This window comes from Cyrtonyx montezumae, unplaced genomic scaffold, assembly GCF_038088225.1.
Source record: "Cyrtonyx montezumae isolate F1298 unplaced genomic scaffold, pur_monq_1.0 scaffold_8, whole genome shotgun sequence".
NCBI classification, from domain to species: domain Eukaryota; kingdom Metazoa; phylum Chordata; class Aves; order Galliformes; family Odontophoridae; genus Cyrtonyx; species Cyrtonyx montezumae.
The window spans coordinates 107,181,683-107,202,530 of record NW_027072089.1 but is presented as its reverse complement, the minus strand read 5'-3'; the positions used below and the strand labels follow the sequence as shown (position 1 = coordinate 107,202,530).

Below are 20,848 nucleotides of genomic sequence, written 5' to 3'. Positions count from 1 at the left end.
AGCGAGGGGAAAATAAATATCCTCAACAGTTTTATCTTTGGGAAAATGGAAGGGGCTTTTTCTCGCTGAGGCTGCTGAGCCCAGGATTTTGTTCCCTCTCCTAGCACGCGTTGATGACATCACGAAGTGCCCCTTCTTTGTGTGTCAATGATGTCACCGAGTGCAGCGTGGGGGACAATGGAATCCTGAAGTCCGGGCGAAGGCGAGCGGCTGCTGCGGGTTCGGGGCTGCACGGGGGGGCAGGGGACATCCAGCTGCTGCGGTGGGGCTGGAACAGGTGAGAGCTGCCGGGGCTCCTTCGGGGCTCGATGAGTGGGGGGTTTGGGCTGGGCTCCTTTTTTTTTTTTTTTTTTTTTCCTCTTGTGGCATTCCAACTGAGACAGGTGAGAAGTTGCTGCTGGTGCTGGAAGGACAAAGCATCGGCGAGAAGCTTTGGGGCTGAAACAGTGGATAGGGGGAAAGCGAAGAGTGTATCGTCGTCCGTTCCCCCCCCCCCCCCCCCCCCCACGACCCAACAGCTCCCGCTCAGCTCAGCCTTAAGGAAGCAGCCTGCCCTTCTCTCAGCCACCTGCTTCCACCTCGTCCCTTTGGGGCTTTGGCACTGAAGCGCAGACAGCAGCCGGGTTTACCCTCCCAGCCGGGCACCTCTGCAGCGCACTTTCCACAGGATCCCCATTACGAACTCCCGTCCCCTCCGATCGCCCCTTTCTTCTTTCCCCGGCACCCGCCGAGGAGGAGGAGGGGAGGCTGCGGCTACCGGGATCCCCCCCCAAGCCCCGTAGCGGCGCTCCCCCCGGGCCCCGCTCTCCGTGAGCCCGCGCCGGGTGTCGCCCCGGCCCCGCCGCCCCCCAGCCCCGCTCTGCGGTGGGGGAGGCAGCTAGGGAAGCCATTGCCTGTTTAATAGTTGCTGTTGCAGCACTTCCGCTTCTCTCCCAGCGAGAGAGACACGAGTGGCCAGGCCCAGCCGCACCGAGGAGGAGCAGCCAGACACAAAGGGAGAGGTACGGAGACGGGGCAACCCTCGCCGTCCTCCCCGGCGCTCCCGGGGGCAGGGGCGAGGGGCAGGGCCGGCCGCGGCCCGGCGATGGGGCGGGAGGCGGCGGGGCAGGGGGATCGCGCCCGAGGCTGTCAGGTACCGCTGTCCCCCCGGCCCCTCGCTGCCCGGCCTGCGGGCCCGTCGCCGGGGGACTGCGCCCAACCCCCCAGAGCCCCCGCTCTCCCCTGGCGACCGCGGGGGCGTCCGGCGGGGGCTCCCCGGGGGGGCGGTGGCCTCTGGAGGGAGGCGGCCCGCCGCCGCTCGCCCCGGGCCCGCCGCAGCCCCCACCCCCACCCCCTGGCTCCCGCAGCTTCTGCCGGTTACCCCTCTCCCTCCCAACGGCTCCTGACCCCCTCAGGTCCGGCCCTGACCCGCGGTGCCCCCCGCTCTGCCTCCTGCCCCGGGCTACCCGCACGTAAGGTTCCCCCCCTCGCCCCCCAACGGCCGTTCCCCGAGCCCTCACCCCGCTAGGCCCTGGCCCTGCTTTTCCTCTGCCCCTCTCCCCCCACCCACCCAGCACAGCCCCGCTGTTCCCTTTCCCCCTTGCCGGTGTGCCTTGCAGTGCAGCGGGCCTCAGTGGATCCCCTCATGTCCTCTAGTTCCCTAGCCCCCCGTTTCTATGGTCCCTTTAGTGCCCGATCTAGCAGGCACAGGTTTCGATCCAGAGGGCAAGGTTTTGCTCTGGGATCCTCCGCCTGGGTCTCGCTCCGCTGCCACTGATGCCCCACTTCCATCGCAGTGCTGGCAGTGGTTGCCCCCAGCCTGTCCCTTCCCTACTCCCCGTGTGCTTCCACCATGGAGGCCTAAGCTGCTCTGTTTTTGTCCCCTGCACCTGAGGTTGGCTGTTGGTGGGTACTGACAGCTCCTCTTGCATGCAGGTATTGGGGGAGATTAGAAGGAATTGCTGTGAGCTTCCCTGAGCCTTGTGGTTGTCCTTGTTCCAGTCCCTTCTTTCGCTGCTTCCTGAGAGGAAGCTTTGAAAGTCCCTTTCTCCTTTAGCGTTAATAATGCAGGGGCAGCTGCTGCTCCTCCCGCCTGACTGTAGGGCCTGAGGAGGAGAGGGAGACACGAGGACCCTTTAAAGGGAGTATAACCCGAACACAGAGTAAGATTATCAGCTGCCTTTCTCTGTGTGTGTTTGTGTTCACTGTTTGTTCCCCACACCCCGTGGTGTCTCCTCTCCAGGTTGGGGTTGTGGTGGGGGGGTCGCTATGTCGGATGACGATTCGAGGGCCAGCACCAGCTCCTCCTCATCTTCATCCTCCAACCAACAGACAGAGAAAGAGGCAAGCACACCTAAGAAGAAGGAAAGCAAAGTCAGCATGAGTAAAAACTCTAAGCTGCTGTCTACCAGTGCCAAGAGGTGAGGCTGCAGTCAGTTTTCTCACTGATTTGCTGCATCTTCTCTCCTTCCTCATTTGATTTTGCTGTTCCTCTGCTGCTCTCTTGTTGCTCCCATTCCTCATCTCTTTCACTTATCACTTCCACAATGAGCTGCCATTGTCTCACTTTTTCAGCCTCACCGTGTAGCGAGTGTGCCTGGCTTTCCTGTGCTCTGGGCTCTTATCCTGCTTCTGCCTCAATTCCATCCCAGATATTTTCCAGTCTCTTATTCCTCCTGGCTGTCCTAGTGCCCCTCAGTTATTTCCACCCTCTTCCCTTTTCCTTGTTTGCATTAGCTGTAGGGATGTAGGATTGGTATGTCGGACCTTTTCTGCTACTGGCAGCTCTGTGGTCCTGGGTAAAGCACTTAATTTCAACATCAGTATTCCTCTCTGTAGTTTGAGGTGAATGTATAATGGCTTTTTTTATTATTATTATTTTCTGCTCTGAGGATTAATTAATGCTTGTGAAGAATTTTGAGTTTGCTTGATGAAAGGAAAATCTGGGGTTTTATTAAACCACCTGCATTGGAAGGGTGTATATAATCAGCACAAGTGGTGTAATGTAGCTCCAAATCTTTCCCACTGTATGTATTGCTGCTTTTCTGTCTGTTCATCACTTATATTGAATTTTTGGTGTATGATTTGATGTTGACTGAAATAAATAATCCACTTGCAGGTCCACTTGTGCACATTCTGATGGCACGTAGTATTTTGGGGGGCAGTTTTTGAGAATGAAATCATTTTTGTTGCGAAGTGATCTCTATATGTGGGAGAAATGCTACGACAGTCAGCTTTCTTTGTCAGAACACACTCTTGGAGCCATTCAGTTAAAAAAAAAAAAAAAAAAAAAAGTTGTTACTCTTCATTCTGTTTCACCCAAGTTCAGCATCATCCTGCTCCAGAGAGTTAAGCTGACAAATGAAAGTTTTCAAGCTAATTCAGAGTGCTCCAGTAAGAATAATAAACCATCTCACTGCAGAGCTTTGCCAAGCAGCACAGAGAGGTTATGTCTTCAGGTGTGAAAAGTGGCTGGGGTTTTATGCAAATGCCCTGTCATCACAGCTAAGTTTTCTGTGGCTTTGTGGGGTTAAGGCAGTTCGGTTTTTCCAGATCTCCACTCAGCACGTTTCCATGGCAAGCTCATAGATAGCAGTAAGTGATGTTTACATGTCATGCCCTAAACTATTTTAAAAAGAGGATAGTTTTACAAGCCTTGCTGATTGTAAGTATGAAAAGGTTGTGGTTCTCATGCATGACAAGTGGGAGAGAGGCAGGAGACGCTGGCAGAGTTTAAAGGAGGAGAGAGGGTGGGGAGATCCGGAGGGGAAGCTTGAGTGACAGTAATGGGACTCCAGGGAAGGGGATGATAGCTGGTTGGGTATTTTGTGGCAAAAGCAGTGTGGTGCTGTGCAAGCCCAGAATAGTCTGGGCAGGGAGCACTGGGTGTTGTCTGAGGGTGGTGAAGGGAGGGACCGTCTGGAGTTCTGAGGGGAGGGACGTGGGGATGTGGTATGGTTGTTAGGGGAAAGAAAGGGAGGAAATGAAGGGTGCAGGAGCCTCGGAAATAGATACTGCCTTTCCTTTAAGCGTCCTCAGGAATAGTGCAGTTGCTTACTCCCTTGGGGCTGGTGTTTTTTTTGTCAGGGTGGCGATGGGCAGCAGACGGGATCAAATTTGGTGATGACTGCTTCTTTCAGTGCGGCAAGACAAATTTCCTTTTTGACTGCAGATTTCTCCTAGCACTTGGTGCATTGCATTTGCAGAGGGTTCCCCCTTACTTGCAAGCTGGCTGGCGGAGTAAAGAGGATGGTCTTTTCCAACACCCTTGTGGTTGGAATCGTTGTGGGACTGCAGCGTGATGCACCTGTCTGGGCTCAGTTCAACGTGCCTGTGTGCTTTTCTGCCTCTGTAATAGTGTGCTGGACCTGCTTACTGTGTGTGGATGGGTGGGAGGCAATAACTGAAGGTGCCTCTGCTTTAGGTAGTGTTGCAAACTCATAGTGACATTATGTCTGCAAGGTGTATTAACTGCTGTCCTACACAGTGACTTACCTTTGTTCCTTTTTGCTTTTATTGCCACAGGATTCAGAAGGAATTGGCTGACATCACCTTAGATCCACCTCCCAACTGCAGGTTGGTTTTGATTCCTTCTCTGGGGGGGGGGGGGGTAGGGTAGGGAGAGAGGTGTTCAGCACCATGCTCGTGTTTTTTGTAGCTGTCCTCAGAGGTCCTGAGGAGGGCAGAAGAAGGGCTGTTCAGCTGAATGGCTGACTACTTTTGTGCATGCTTGGATGACTTTAAATAGTTTCCAGGTGGGGGGCCTCCAGAGATTATTATGTGTGTGCTGATATGTGTTTACTGTTTGTTTTGGGAATTGTTTTGTTGATGTTTTCTAACAATTGCATTTGTATCTGTCATACTGCTTTGTGTCTGTTTCTGAAACTAGCCTATAAAGACGAGTGTGAAACTCTCCTTGTTTGTTTTTTTTTTCTGGTTTATAAATCTAATGCCTGGCTTCTCTGATCTTATATAAATAAGAGTCCTGCCAAGGAAGCAGGGAATAGTAAAATGCTCTGAGCTTTTTAGTTCAGAGCTCTGTTTTAAGCAGTATCTTACAGTGGAAAAGAAGTGTGAATTCATCACTCAGTGGGTGCCCTACAGAAGTGCGTGCATTAGCCTATGAAATGACAAGCAGGGCTGTTCGGTTGCCCTTTGTGGAGCAGCTTGTTTTTAAATAAGTTTTAGGAACTTGTACCTTTTGTTTAAAGCATCTAGCAGGTTGATTCAGTTCACTGCTTGGTGGCCTGAGTCTCTTTGCATTTGGGGAGGAGGCAGTAGTAGTGTAACATCTTTGGTTGTGCTTGTTCATTCAAGAGGAAAGTTGCTTTCAGTCTGGTTTGTTGCCAAAGCACAGCTCTGTTCCTATTTTCTTGCTGTGCCTGAGCTAGGTTTGAGGCCTTATAATGCTAGTAATAGCAGCAGTCAGAGAAAATTCTGCTTATAGATAACTGCTTAAGTTGGTCTCTTTGGTATTTAGTTGTCACCCACAAATGCACGTGAACAGTTTTATTGAACCTTTTCACTGCTGTTGGTCTGCAGGGCAGCACTGGCACACAGGTTTGTCTAATGGGCCAGAGCCACTCTTTCAATACCTGTCCCAAGGCATATAATCAATGACAGAAGGGATAGGTTGAGGCATGTGAGTACAGTAGAAGTCAAGGTTGATACTAAGATTTTCGTACTGCTTGGAAGATAGCCAATGTGATAGCTAGAGATTTCAGAGGACAGTATTGTTTTTGTTGACATTAATGACTACCTGTGTATTACCAGAGCTCCAGCTGCTGATTTGGAAGTATCTGTCCTGTCTGCATCCTGACTCAGTGTCAAGATGAAGTCCACATGCTTCCCCCTCCTCCTCCCACCATATCCTGATTTTTTTCGTGGCAAAAAAAAACAAACAAACCAGAAGCATGTCTCAAAAAGGCCCTAAGCCTAGCTTGCTCTGCATGTAACAGTCTGGATGATTGAGGGGTCAGGATTGCAGACTGAATCTATCCAAAAGCTGTGATAATGTACGAGTGTGTCAGATCGCAGGCTTCGTATGTAGGTCTGTGTAAATAATGTTAGATCCCTAATTTGTTCCTGTTTCAGTTGACATCATCTGCAGGTAAAGATGAGCTAGCAGACTATCTGTCAAAATAGAATATGGCTGTGGATTTTTTAATTTCATAGGCAACTGTGGATAACGCACTTCAAGGCCTGTATAGTAAATTTGTGTTGTTTAAGCCTTTATAAATATTTCTAATAGCAATAATTAGTTCGTAGTGCAGTTAGTGATAATTAATTCTCACCCGTAATGAAAATATTCTGCGTTCCTTCCAGCCTGCGAATGAGTGACAGTGAGAGCTGGCAACTCTTGCAAACAGTACATGAAACTGGTGTAATTGTTGCTGTCTCTTAGTGTGTTGGTAGGTAGGAAAACATGAATGGAGAGGTTTTGGCTTGTGTGTGACCAAAGGAGTTTTGGTATTGCTCAACTTGAGGTGGAAGCCATCCTACTTCAATAGAGTGCCAAGTGTGAAGCACAGCTCTGCTCGTGGCTAATGAGGTTCAGATTGCACTCTCAAGCACAGGGAGTTTGCTTTTGTAGCAGCTGTTTGGTGAAAGGGTAGGCAGGTGCTGATTGCCACAGCAGTGGGGTGAGTTTCAGCTATCACAGTCTTGGGGAAGCTCAGCTTTGTGGAAAAAGAAATAGTTTGTGAGGGTGAGGACATCGAGAGTGAGAGAACTGAACTGCATGATGTTTAAGGCTGCCAGAACTTCCTCTGGGAAGCCTGCTAGCAGTGTCACTGCTTTCCTTTATTATTTTTTTTCCTACGAGTGTTACTGGCAGGCTGTGAAGAAGGTATTAAATACACGGCTTTGGAACTTAATTTCGGTTTCCATCTTCATTGCTTTGCCCATCCTCACCGCCCCTTTGCTCTCAAGCCCCACACCCCTCTGCTGCCTTTGCACATATTTTCAGGTGTCACTTCAGGGCTGCCAAAATCTCAGAAGTCGTATTTCAAAAATTGGATCTGAAACTGCATCCTGTGTTATTTTGGAAATGTGCTGTTCTTTTGACTGGATGCTTGGCCTTACACCCCTTTCTTTCCATTTTCCCCTGTTCTGCACAGTGCCCTGTGTCTGATAGCAGTTTGTGGTCGGCAGTGCTTTAATTTTTGGCCTCACTGCAAAGTGCAGTTCTTCTTGCAGTCTTATTGCAGTAATGGGAGTTCAGGATATTTAACGCGTCCCACAGCAACTCCACATATTGAAAGAAAAAGCTTTAGGTTGTAAATGATTCTTAGTAAGAACTGTTTTATTTTTCTTCTTATAAAACACCACATATAAGATGCAATTACAAATAATGAAAACCATTTGATATTTCAAACAAAATGGCTTAAAAACAAATGAGTTTCATTTTTAGTTTTCTAGCTTGCAGTGACCAAATTTTCATGTGCGTAACCCACAAATCAACTATTAAAAAAAAAAATAAAGAAACAGAATACCAACACACTCAACACCCTGTGATCAAGCAGCTGTGTGGGTTTTATACACATGTGGGTAATATGAGGGGAAGTTTATGCCAGAGCTTCCTCTCCCCTCGCTGGTTTCCATGCTTCTGGCTTGCTATAGCTTGTCTCTTTCCCAAAGGCTTACCTGCTGCTGGTCCATCTTTTGGCTGCTTCGTCATCTCTGGTAATCCATTTGCCCCTCCTGTCCCCCTCCCCACGTTGTGATTTTGGTTTTGTGCAGCCTGGTACTGTTACTGTTACAGAGGGACTGCGGTGTGTGCTTGTCCTGCTTTAACAAATAGATTTCAAACTTGACAATATTTTCTTTAAAGACTTATTTAACACTCTGTACAGTTTTGTGGACTGTGGTGGTGGCAGTGCTGTTCTCATCAGTGTCCTAGTGTAGTGTGCATGTAGAGTTTGGCTGAGTACTTCTTGCTTCTTTTTTATTATGCTTTCAGTAGGCTAGTGTTGTAGAGATCCTTAATTTTCTGTTGCCTGCAACATGTTTTGTCTCTGACACTAGTGTTGAGTTAGGGAAGTTAAATGCAGCTATCAAATCTGAAAGTGTTTGGTGTTTTAGATAGGCTGGAGAATAACTGTCTGGACTTCGGGTGTTTTAAATCTTTCGAGATGGTACCTGGTGATTTCATCTCCTATTTTGTATGACATCAGAAAGTTGCAACTGTCGCTTTAGAACAATAAGTATTGTTCAGTCATTTGGAGGCACTGGACTTCTGGTCTGATGTATACGTTGGGGATAGCAGTATGGCATATCCTTGCATTGGGTCATAGAGTTCTGTGCTGACAACTGCCTGCAGATGTCAGAACGTGTTTCCATCTCGCTGTGGAGGTCAGACCTCCTTTGTGTATAGGTAACACTTGTGACTGCTGTGCCAGAGCTTTGGTTCTATCACTGTGGTTAGGTTTCCAAAGCTTTAACAGAAGTTAATTAAAGTTTAAATTCTGTTTATGCTCTTTATAAAAGTCACCAATTTGACCTCTGTATCTGAGCACCTTCTGAAAGTAAATCTGTTAATGGCTGCAAGGTTATGAAACAAATGATTTTCCCCCATTTTAAAGAAAGGGAGATGCAGCTCACAAAAACCGAGTGACTCGTCGAAGGTCACGCAGGAAGTCTGTGGCAAAGTGGAGAAATGAATGTGAATCTCCTTTGTTCCAGGCTAACTTGCAGCTGAGCTGTTCTGCTGGAACTGTGTGCATTGGTTGTGCTGCAAGCAGGGCTTTGCATTTGCACTTTACTGGGTGTCTGGTATTGACTGTACGTAAGCATGGTAATTTAATGTTATTTTTCCCATCTGTGTAGAGGGACCAAAATGGATATTAACTTGAATTAATGCTTTTTAATCTTTCTCACCCAAACTGAAACAAGTTTGTCTCCACACGGCTCATTTAAGTCATATAGGCAAGACCAGCTGTTATTTAAACATGATTTTCAAGTCTTTGCTGAAGGACACGTTTTCCTGCAAGGCTTACCACTGCTTCAGAGTGAAGTGCTATCACAGATCCATTATTTAAATAATAATAAAATACATTTGTGTTTCCTGGCTCTGTGTAAATTCACAGAATAAGGACCAGATCTCCCTAAGAGTCTTGTGAAAGTTAACTGTCAGCACTTAATAAATATATGTCTCGGTATAGATGGTGGGAGAAGTGCTCTGTGCTATCATAGGTGGAATATTCGTAGTTTTCAAAACTGATTGCTTGGCCAGAGAGAAGTCTGCAGAAAACGTGTGGCATAAAGGCTGCTTTGAACTCAATGGTATCCTCTTCTAATTAATGTGTTTCATCTACATGCTGTGGAAGTGCAGCGTTTTTTTGGATTACGTTTATTTTTGCAGTGCTCTGAGGATGGATTGTCACTGTTAACTTAAAAAACAAACAATACTACAGTTTATTTTCACGCTTGGAATAGTCCCTCCTGCACACAGACCTATCCTAGCAAGAACCTTGTGGTCTTACGTTTTGCAATTAGAAGTATTAATTAGGGCAAGGCAGGTTGGTTTTGTTTTTAATATGCACACACATTCTTAGAGCAAGAATGACACAAACAGTGATTTTCTTTCCTTGAAAAACAAAACCACAACGTAGATAGGTAAGTAAAATTGCAGATAATATTTAATGAAAATTCTCCGTTTGTAAAAGGGGTTTCAGCACTCCTTACTTTCACTCACATCCCCCAATTCTTTGAAATGGAAGTATTTTGTGTGAGAACTTCCCAGCCCTAGGATGGGAAGGACCTTCCTAATTAGAGCCGTGTGTAGTTGAAAAATACCTTTTGTCATACAAACTACCCGTGGTTCACCGTTCCCTCCCCCCTTTGTTTGGCACACGGTCCCTGGAGAAATAACTCTTCCTTCTGAAACGGTGTATTAACTAATTTAGCGATCCTCCGCAGCTGTGTATGGGCTCTCACAAACCATAAAAATAACACTGCTCATAGCCATGGTGAATTCTGAGTGTCTGTAGGTAGCAGCTCCTGCGGGGAAAGTCCTCTGCCTGACGCACTCAGACAATAGCAGCGCAGCAGCAGCTTCTTCACTGCGGATTGATTAGCTAATATTACAGGAATTCACGTTTCTGAGGATGTTTCTGTTTTTACTGGCTCCCTTTAGATAAATGAGATGCGTTTTACGGGCAGGGCTGCTGGGATCCTGTGGCGGTAGCTCCCTGATTCTGTAGTAGATTCTGTTTGGCACATCCCAGCTCAGCAATTCCCAAGTGAGCTGCGTTCTGTGCTCTTGCATGCCAAATATCAGGACGATGAATCTTGAGAGCGACTGTGAAATCGTACCACGGCTCAGAACAAAGGGGGCTGAAATCCCTTCTGTGCACACTCTCTTGTCTACCACTTAATTTTATTATTTGACTTTCAGCTTTGCTGCCCTTGGAGGGCACTGTGCAACTGTATTTATTACGCAGCGTAAATGTTTTATCTGACAAATTGTATGTTTTGTGTTATGCAGTCTTTAATTTGGTTTCATTTCAGTTGTGTTCCAGCTCTGCACGCCTTGGTTTTTCTATTGAATATGTTTGTGTACAGCAGTGGGTGATATGTCTGGTTCTGTTTTAAGAAGTATTCATGATATGTGCTTGGTACTTCATAGGCATAATTGGGAAACGTTGTGTGTGGAGTATTTACACTAAAAGGGCTTTAATTTCTTCGCTCTTTAATATGAAGACAAAATTATCCCCGCAGAAAGAGCTGGCCGGCCTGGGGTAGTGATGAAGCGACAGAGGGCAGTTTTGCACTTGAGGATGCCACCAAGGGCAGGTCACTGGTGGCTGGGAGCTCCAGTTCTGGTGAGCTGCTGAGATGCAGGCTGACAAGCCGGTGACTTTGGCCTTGCTGTCAAAGAGGTGGTTCTGAGATTGAGTCAGAGCCAACTTGCCTTGTTGGAAGTCATTCCTGTGTGTTAAGGCTATTGAGGATCTAGTGCACGGGGAGACTTCTGTAGCTTCTGCCTGTGCTCTTCTGCAATTGCACATGGTAAAGCAATGCTGCATGTAAAGATGCAGAGAGAGGGAGGTGATTGTCCCCATCTGCTCTGCCCTTGTATGGCCTAAGCCAGAGTACTGCATCCAGGCCTGTAGCTCCCAGCATGAGAAAGACATGGAGCTGTTGAAGTGAGCCCAGAGAGGGGCCATGAGAATGATGAGGGGGCTGGAGCACCTCATCTATGAAGGAAGACTGGGGGAGCTGCGCTTGTTCAGCCTGGAGAAGGTTAGGCTCTGCAGAGACGTCTTTGCTGCCTTCCAGTACTGGAAGGGAGCTTATAAGCAGGAAGGGAATCGACTTTTTACATTGTCTGATAGTGATAGGACAAGAGGTAGTGGCTTTAAACTATAAGATAGGAAACTTAGATTAGATGTTAGGAAGAAATTCTTTACACAGAGGGTAGTGAAACATGCAGGTACAGGCTGCCCAGAGAAGCTGTGGATGACCCATCCTTGGATATGCTCAAGCCAAGTTGAATGGGGCCGTGGGCAACCTAATCTGGTGGGTGGCAACCCACTAGGGGATCTTTGAGGCACATTCCAACCTAAGCCACTCTATGGTTCCGTGATTATCTCTACAAATGTTTCACGTGCCCAACAGAAAGAGTATATTATTTTATATGAATGGGTTAAGAGATCACTGCGTATCCGTGAAGACTTGCACACTCCATATGAAGTAAAAAGGTATGCTTTCTCTAGAAAAGAAAGTACTTAAAAGTACTAAGGTAAATTAATGATGTAATTTAGTCATTGTAGTAGAATCTTGCCAATCTGTACATTTATTTGTGTGAAATAAGTTTATACTTATTTTACCCTTTGAGGCTTAACAGTGGAGGTCTAAATACTGACTTCATTATTTTACAAGAGGAACTAGAGAACATGTATAGTCAAGTACTATAAATAAACCTAAACTGTCAAAATAAACACAGTACACTTTGGAGTTCAGAATGGTTGTCTTGTTTCTCATGCCAATTTGCAAATTTCAGAAGCATGCAATTGGTCTTTCTAGGCATTTGTGGAAAGTGTAGTGGTTACTACAGTGCATTTAATACATATTTTCTGTGTATGAGGGGCTAATTGACATCACCAGGAGAATATATTACAGATCTGTAGGCTTAACTGCAACATACAGCCTGCAGTGCTGTTTTCTTTATTAACCTGCACACCCCATGACGAGAGGTGGGGGAGAAAAGGAGAGCGGGGCATACAGATTATAACTCATAGCAGATGTAAAATCAAACAGTACATCTTCCCCCATTTCCTTTCTGATTTCACAACTGAAAATATAGATCAGTTAAGATTAAGTTGAGCTGTTTCAAGAACTGGGCCCAGGCCAAGTTTTGGCAGTTCATTTGTTTAAGAGAAAATACAAAGTAATTGGATTAAAGAGGCTGTGTGATTAATGGTGTTGAATCTGGTTATATTTCTTTGCTTCTGTATTTCTGTGAATCAGTACAGAATGAAGCCCTTGATTCCTCCAAGGGCTTCAACTTTTAGAGTATAAAAATTGAGCATGAGCCAATTCAGCATGTTAATATTTTGCCCTTCTCCTATCAGTGTTAATGATTGTTTAAGAGATGAGAGAACTGGATTTCTCACCTTTTCCCCTGGAGCAGCTGGACTTGCTGGAAGCTATAGAATCTTGAACTGGTACTGGGAGTTGTAAAAGCAGAAGAAAATGCTTTTGGCTAGAGCAGGGGTACTTCCCATGGCAGGTAGGCTGCCAGTATTTAGTGCTCTTTCTGCTCTATCTTAGCCATAGATTTTTGCCAGTGAAACTAATTGCAGCATCGGGAGGCAGGCCTTTGTTGTTTCTTTTAGTGACTAGTGTCATAAAGAGAGCTGCACACAAGGGTGAAAAGGCTCACAAACATCACAAATTAATTCCAAAGCTGTAGGTGATTTTCACAGTAAATGAACTGATGAAAAGAACCAAAGTAATTCTGGTATGGACTCAGAGCTTCAACAGATTATTATGAGACAACAGCAGAGCTCCAGGGCAGTAGGGATTTTTATTCACAAAAGCTTATCACCGGTGTAACTGTCTAAAACGTTTCATTTTTAGTTTGAACATCCCCACTGAAATGTTAAGGTGCAAACTGAAGTGATCACTGTTACAGATATGCCACATATTTGGAATTTTCAAGTAGAGAACTTCCAGAAACTTTTGGTGTATTACTCATTATTTCAAAGCACGGGCAGCTCTGAGAAGTGGCCTAGAAATGGTGTAGGAAGCCCAGAATATTTAGTTAAAGTAGTGCTTAACCATTGCAGATGGTTTTGAAAGATTGCTAAAATGCACACAGTTGTAATAACATAGTTTTAAAGCAATTATATCAATAGTGTAGTATTCCACAAAAGGTCATGTCATCAGAACTTTCTGATCAGTCGAACTGATGGCTGTAATACCCGATTTGCACGTTGTTTTCTGTGTGTCCTGGTATTTAAAGGAGGTGCATTAGGCAATTATTTGCAAGCATTTATAGCTGGTACCCTCCTTAACCTCCCTGTAAATGGTTTATCAATAAGGATTGTCTCTTTTTGTTTTTGATGGAGTAATTCTTAATTTGGGAATCTCATCGTGTTTTGGCTTCCGATGAAGCTATTTCTGCTTGCTTACACTTGGGGGACTATGGGCAAGAGGTCAAAGACAGAATGCTTAAATGGCTATGCAAAATAAAATGGAATCTCAATTGTGTTGAGCTGTGTCTATGCTTTCCTTCCTGCTTCAGATCATGCAGCATGTTCGTGGTTTAGGAAACCAGGCAAGATGATGTGAACAGCTACATAAAAGACTTAGGAAATCTCTGACTAGCATCAGGCCTTTGGCTTACTCTTCGTCTACTAGTCTTTTAGTTACATCCCAGGATTTAAGTCTCTAGTGAAATTGTAATGCTTTCTTTAGAACAGTATTTTTCCAATTTGTTGTATCCCCTTTGTCTCCTTATGTGGTTAATTAAATTGAAGGCATCGGTGAGACTGAGTGAGTAAATGAATTGTAGGTGAGGAATGGAAAAGGACAGAAAACTACTCCGGGCAGAAGGATGTTGTGTTCCTATGGATGGCAACGCTGTGCAAGACCTTCATGGTGAATGTGAGAGGCAGTGCATCAGGATGGCTGAGGCAATTTTGCACTGGTTGCTGAAGGAAAAAGTGGTGGCAAAGATGGAACTGTAGAAACACCATTTATTTTTGTATTCCAGTGATTTAGTTCTGCTTTGTTAATGCTTTCTATACAGAGCATATGAGATGGAGCATCCTCCTCTTCAGTGAGTGGGGAGAGCCATCTGTCAGTCATCCCCTACTTAAGAATGAGTGACTTCTAAAGGCGGGCAAGAGTATAAGCTACAGCAATAGTTTCTGCTCTGCTGCTTGTGTTACTGTCCTACTCGGGAGGTACAGTCTTCATGTATCAATAAAGTCAATGTGTTTATGCAGTCTTAAATTGCTAGTGATGTTCTGCAAATCAAGAAGGCATAATCTACCGTATCTGGGAGAGTACAGTGCCCAGCAGAGAAACAGGTGCCCAGCTGTGTCTTTGCGGGCCTACCCTGACTGCTACATGAGATGCATGCAGTTCTTGAGCCATGGATTGGCCACCTATGTCTTTAAAAGTGCATGATTAAGAGCATGAGTGAGAAAACAACCAGTAGGAGGAAGAGAGGAAAATTAAGGGAGTGGTGGCTAGAAAGGAGCAGAAGGAGATTAAGGCAGAACTATTAATGAAGGGAGGTGGGTAGAAGGGGAAGAGAAACAAACAAACAAGCAAAGAAGGGTAGGAAGGGCCTGCTGTGTCTCTCCTGCAGGGAGCACACCTTGCTGTTGTACCAGCTGATAGAAAAGCTTGACAAAGAATGGCTATTCACAGAATCCCGCAGTGCTAGGAACAGGGATGTTCACTGAAACTGTTAAGAGCTGATGTTAAAACAAAGGCCTTCTACACAGAGGACGTTGGAGTTACGGAATCTGTTGCCACAGGAGGTTGTGGAGGCAGGTAGCATTAGCACACCCAGAATTGGGCTGAAGTGCATGGCCAACAGGTTGGGAGCCTGACTTAAAGAAAAGAGTCAGGGATGTGCTGTACAACATCACTGCTGTCTGTGGGTGCCGTGGAAGTGCAGGGGCGGTGTGGGCTGGAGGCAGCAGCCACGGTCTCTTTTAATGCTCCCTGAATAGGATGCTGAGTTAAATGACCACCTTTCTACTTTCTACATGGAGTACCCACAAAAAAACTTTTCTGTTCTCCTGTCCTCCTTCCCAGACCTCTTTGTCCCTCATTCCAGTCCACTAATGTTAGTCTCTTTTCTGTTTCCTTGGTCTGATCGATACCGCTTTTAGCCACATAAAGTGTTTAACTTCTGCCCTTTATGGAAAAGTTCCTGTCTCTTCTTTTTACACTTTGCCTTTTGAAGCAAGCCCTCATTTTCTGTCACTCAGCCACTTTTCCTTGCCTTTGTGAAGGGTTAACCTTCGTGCATTTGTTTTGCTGAATTTAGACTGTAAAATTTTCAGGTCAAAGGACTTATTTTATTTCTGTCAGTGCTCGCAAAGCGGTATGTTAATTTCTGGCTATATTTAAATGTTCTTTAATAATAAAATAGCTCCAGTCCTTGGGCTTGTGTATGTCTCCATATTCCTTCTTCCCCCCCCCCCCCCCCTCCCCACAAAATTAAGTTCTGCTTATGTTGCAACATGGCTGTTTTTTTCCTTCTTATCTGATTGAGGTAAATAAGCGAGTTGCTTTATTCAGCAGCTATTGTATTACCTTGAATATGTGATTTGGTTATTTTCCGGTTTTATGCACATCAAGGTTATCACAGCTGTTGCTTTGTGATACCAATACATTGTCGTAGGATAATGTGTTTTGAGATGTGTTAGTGCTGTTTTGATTTTGTTTTTATTTTATTTCCTTGACAGTAGCAGGAATAGTGGCAGTGTCCAACAGCTAATCTCTTTGCTGTCTTTGTGCCCCTACTTCACCTTCAACCTCAGCAACTAGAAAGACTGTTTGTTGGGGAAATATTAGTTATATTGCAGAGCTATTAGGTGTGTTGAGACATTCCAGTACAAAGTACTTAGTATTCAGTGTGTGTACTGAACTCCTAATGACTATAAATACTGTTACATTTGAGGTTTTGTAATGTATCAGGTATGTATTGTAGATAGCTTTTTTTTTTCCCCACAGCAAATGCAAATTTTCTAGCCCATAGTTGGTGCAAGCTGTGCTTTCTACATTGCTTTGCAATGACTTCTGCTTTGCTTTTCACAGCAGAATCTTCTTTATGAGAAGATGTAAAGTTCAGAGAAATAATTTAGGTTTCTCAGGTACATGTTTCATTGCAGCAGTAAGCATCATAGACATAGCAATTTAGGGCATCTTTATCTAGTACTGGATTTTGCCCGGAAGTCTGAAGAGTAGGATTTGGTTAGTGGAACCTTTGTATGGTAGCACTTTGCAGTTAGGATGAAGTAGGCTGTCGCGATCCAGGTACAGGCTATAGAAGTGGAAAGAAGGACTGAGGATAAGTGGGGATGTGCTGTGGTCTGTCTTATGGCTGGCTGAGCAGCTGGATGGAATTTGTTAGTGGTTCACAGCTTGGCTTCAGGAGGCATAAGAAAGGAGTGCTGACTGGGGCTTGGATCTGGGAGGGGGAATTGTCTAAACTTAGTGAAGTCTGTTCCATTTGCAGCAGCCTTCATTGATTTAGAATGAATGGGGTGGGGAGGGGGAAGAGCAAAGCTGAGTTGGCAGCTTAACTATGACACACTAGGAAAGACTGAAACTGTGGGGCCGGGGCACATGTGGCCCTTGGGAGCAGAGAGCAATGGGAAAAACTGTATTTTGCCAGATCCCTTTCCAGCAGTAGACCTGCCAGTCCCTTGCACCCATTGTCAGCTCTCTCTGCACTTGTCTTCTGTTTCTTCATTGCAGTCTAACAGGCACTATGTCACTGGAATGGTGTAAAGCTCTACAAAAGAGAGCTGCGTGCCTGTTCTGGCTCATAGAACTGCCACTCATTCTGCAAACCATCCCAGGCTTGTATGGAGCTGTGCTGGTGGCTTCCTGCCTCTCAGCCCTGCTGAGCTGAGTGGGCTCTGGACCATTCTCTTTTCTGGTGGTCACACAGATCCTTTGGCACAAAGACATGGCCTTTGTCCAACTCCACAGCTCCGCAGGCAGGGTTGATGGAAGTAAAGTGTTTATGAGGAATAAAAAATAAACTGACAAAACATTTCTTGTGTTATTAATTTACTTGCAAATGAAGTGGTGGTGATCATCTGAAGTATTGAATGTATATATAGGTTTTTTTTAATTAAGCATTCAGATCATGAATAACATGAAGCTTGATGAAAGGGAAAGACTAAAGTGTTTTTAAATTACTTAGAGTTATCCAAATTGGCAATTTGAATGCAAGGTACACATAAGAACTAACATTTTTCATCAATTCTTTGGTCATTGGGAAAGTGTATTTTATTATCTTAAAAGGTTTCTAGTCAAGGGAATACATCTAAACTTCACTTTGGGGTTATGAAGGTATTTAAAATGTGCAGCAGGTGAGCCTGTGCAAGCATTTACCAAGAATGCAGTTGTACACCATGCAAGTGCAGTATGCTTTGGTCAGTATTTTAACCAGTCATTCTCTCACACACACACTGAAAGTCATCCATTTGCTGCTTTAGCAAACGTTTTACTTCCAGTGGGAGAACTCATTTTCTGAATCTGTGATGTTTGGCTAGATTGGCTTTCCTAGAAGAGAATGTGTCGTGTCCTAATGGCATGCTAGGTCAAGGGCTAAATTTCAGTCCTTGTTGAAGCTAGTTAATGAACTGAGTGCAGAAACAAGTGTTTCTGTGCGTCTCTGTGTTCATGTTAATAGAGTTCAAGGTCACTGGGTGAGTTGTGTGTTTTAACTTATGTTTTATTTACTCATTCTTTCTTTAGAAGTGTCAAACTCTACTGAATTCCTCGTGTGCCTTACAGTTTTATGTATATCCAGTGATTTTATTATTCTCAGCTGGTTGTATGCTAGTAGTGTAAAGCATCTTTTTTCTTGCTTTACTTTATGCTGAGGTGGCTGGATGGAATAATGCACCTTGCTTGGGGCTTCTGGAAGAAAGACCTCTTTTTGTTTAACATGCTATTTTCTATATGGGGGTTATTCTCTGATAGGGATTATAATATGATTATGCAGTTATTCTCTCTTCCAGAGGGTTATGCATGAGATTGGTCAGTAGAGAGAAACTCGCACTTTTAACCTTTATGTCTCTTTGGACCCATTAGCTCTTGGACATAGTGGTGCTTCTAAAATTGCTTAATTGTTCCAAAGAGATCATTTGTGCTTGCTCTTGTTATTGCCGTGTGATGTTGTCTGTGTACACACTGCCAGAAGAGCCATGGTATATTACACTTTTATTGTTATGTAAAGCAGCTGTAAAACAAGCAGTGTGATTGTTTTTGAAGTCTTTGCTATTGGCTACTTCATTTTTTCCCTTTATGTCTCTAACTTTTGCGTTTATAGTTTTGCCACCACAAGGAGCTAATGAAAAGCAAACATATAGACAGTTTGTTTAAAAATAATGGTAACAGTGCCATGCTCAGATACATTGTGCTCCTGTATTCCTATTTATTATCCCATTTCACAGTGTAACAAAAGCTAGGGCATGCTCTGCTGCTTTGGGGGCGAGGCAAGGGTGAGGGTGAGGATTGTTTTTTATCTCCTCTGCATTAGCTTGAATGTTAACTGCCCTCTGATTTTTAGGAAACTTAAATGTAGAGCAAGTGAGCACATAGCAACTAAAGGAAGGAGAAAAATAAATGTGTGTGCAGTAAGTCCTTGATCTAGAAGAAGGGAAAGCGTGTTGAACTTTTTTCTAATGCTTGCATGCCTGTAGGGGATCAGTCCTGTGTGCATCATTAGCACCCTCACTGGATTACACGAGGTAGTTTAGTTTATGTTCAAGTTCCTGTTCACAAGTAGTACTGAAGATAACAAGGACTTAAATTACCTTTTTTATTATTATTATTTTTATTTTACTTTACTTTTTCTTACCTCTTTTGATACTGATAATAGAACTGCACGTCTCAGGAGTAAAATCATGAAATGCATCCGATGTTCAGCTTTAGCTGTTTATAATAAGAGTACTTGTGGAGATGAGGAGTCTCTTGATCATTCTTAGCTCTAGTGGGAACAGCGTTTAAAAACAGCAAAACAGCCACTGGGCAGCCTCTCTTACAGCTCTTCATCCACATTGGTCACAGCTGCCAAGACATTTTTAGTAGTTAGATGTTCTTAGTTGAGGCTATTCTGCTCTAATGGGAGCTCGCATAGCTTAGATCCTGCTTTCCACTATGCAGAAACATATGTGAGCTTGGTTGCCTTCCTCCTGTAAGCACGTGTGCTGGGAAGGCACACATGAGTGTTGGGGGCATGTTCTACTTAGGTTTGAAGCACAAAACTGTAGAGATGAAAAGATGCTCAGTAGATGGAATGTGTGTTTGGATTTTGCCAACATCTGAAGATAAATCCTTTACAGTAGTGAAGGCTTTAAAACGATGCTTTGTTCTACCTCAGTATGTGTTTTACAGTATCTCAGTTGTTCAGGAAAAAATGGCAATATATTGTAGGTGCCAGACTTCATCTTTGAAATAAATGATGTAGGTTTTAGCTCAGTTTTATTTTGCCCACCGTTTCATTTCATTTTGGAGATTAGAAGATAATGTTTAGTAACTTACAAATTTTAAAACCTTTAGATATTATCTGTTTAACAGCTCTAAGAACTCAGTGCTGCATCTAATCCACTTCTTGCAAGTGGTGTGTTCAGAGTGTGCATGGGGTTTGCAAACACCCCTTTCAAATTCACTTACCAGAAAGCAGTTGTATTTCTGAGGAAGCAAGGGGCTATTTTCTGTTTACCTCTCCCATCATTCCATTTCTCCCACATGCACAGAAGTACTTAGATGGAAAAGGATTATAAGACAGACTCCAAGTAACACAGACTGGTCACTGTTAGTCCCAGTGGTGCAAATGGCAAGGCCAAATTTGTCATCATGACTGAGAGCAAAAGGTGTTAGCTGTGGTCAGTGCTGCATCATTTTGCAGCAAAAGTTATTTGCTGAAGTGATGATGAAATTCTAGATTTGCCATTATGAAAGACAGTATAAGAGCATGTGTGAACTCACAAATATCTGAGCCAAGGGGCTACAGTGAGCTCGTTCTCTTTTATCGCTTCTAAATGATCTGTAGTTTCACCATGTCATTACTGTAACAGTAGCTAGTTATTTTAATTGCCACTGAACTGAGGTAGTATACCTACAGAGACTACAGGCTGTGTGTGTAACATCTGCGTGCTTATTTACACAGGCAGGCATATACACTCTGAATTTATACATAAAATATTGAGTGTGTGTGAGAAGGACTACCTTTACCACTCAGACTTGTTTAAAGGTGTACGACATTTCTTGAAAACTCAATCTGAACGTCATCACACTTGATTAAAATGCTTTGTTTTATATTTCACCACACAGTTCTGCCAGCGAGTAAAAACTAGTTGTGCTCCTGTGCCCTGGGCTAATCAGAGCAGGCTGGTGGCTTTCCCTCTCTCTTCACAGGGTTTTTGCTTGGAAACATGAACACCTGAGCTGTGTAAGGTCACTTTGATTCATGAATTCTTTCATTGTTAAAAATATACCTTTAAAAAAAATAAAAAAGAAAAACCAATCTGATCCAAATGACCTGTACTGTCAACAGGAGTTTCTCTGTTCCACAAATTTATTTCCAAGTCCTGAAAGCTGGCCACATATATGTAATGCCTTCTGGCCTGTAACAAATGTGTATTAATGGTGCTGGCGC

General features: G+C 44.3%; 1 protein-coding gene across 1 annotated transcript in view; it reads left to right on the top strand.

The window, feature by feature from the left end:
• The first annotated feature begins 113 nt into the window (after nucleotides 1-113).
• The window catches only part of LOC136059354 (ubiquitin-conjugating enzyme E2 E1-like), a 42,563-nt gene continuing 21,828 nt past the window's right edge, over nucleotides 114-20,848 (top strand). Inside the window, 7 exon segments of the mRNA XM_065753491.1 lie at nucleotides 114-204; nucleotides 207-277; nucleotides 384-400; nucleotides 917-1,001; nucleotides 1,874-1,880; nucleotides 2,222-2,399; nucleotides 4,504-4,554. Of these exon segments, the coding sequence (XP_065609563.1) occupies nucleotides 114-204; nucleotides 207-277; nucleotides 384-400; nucleotides 917-1,001; nucleotides 1,874-1,880; nucleotides 2,222-2,399; nucleotides 4,504-4,554 (500 nt within the window).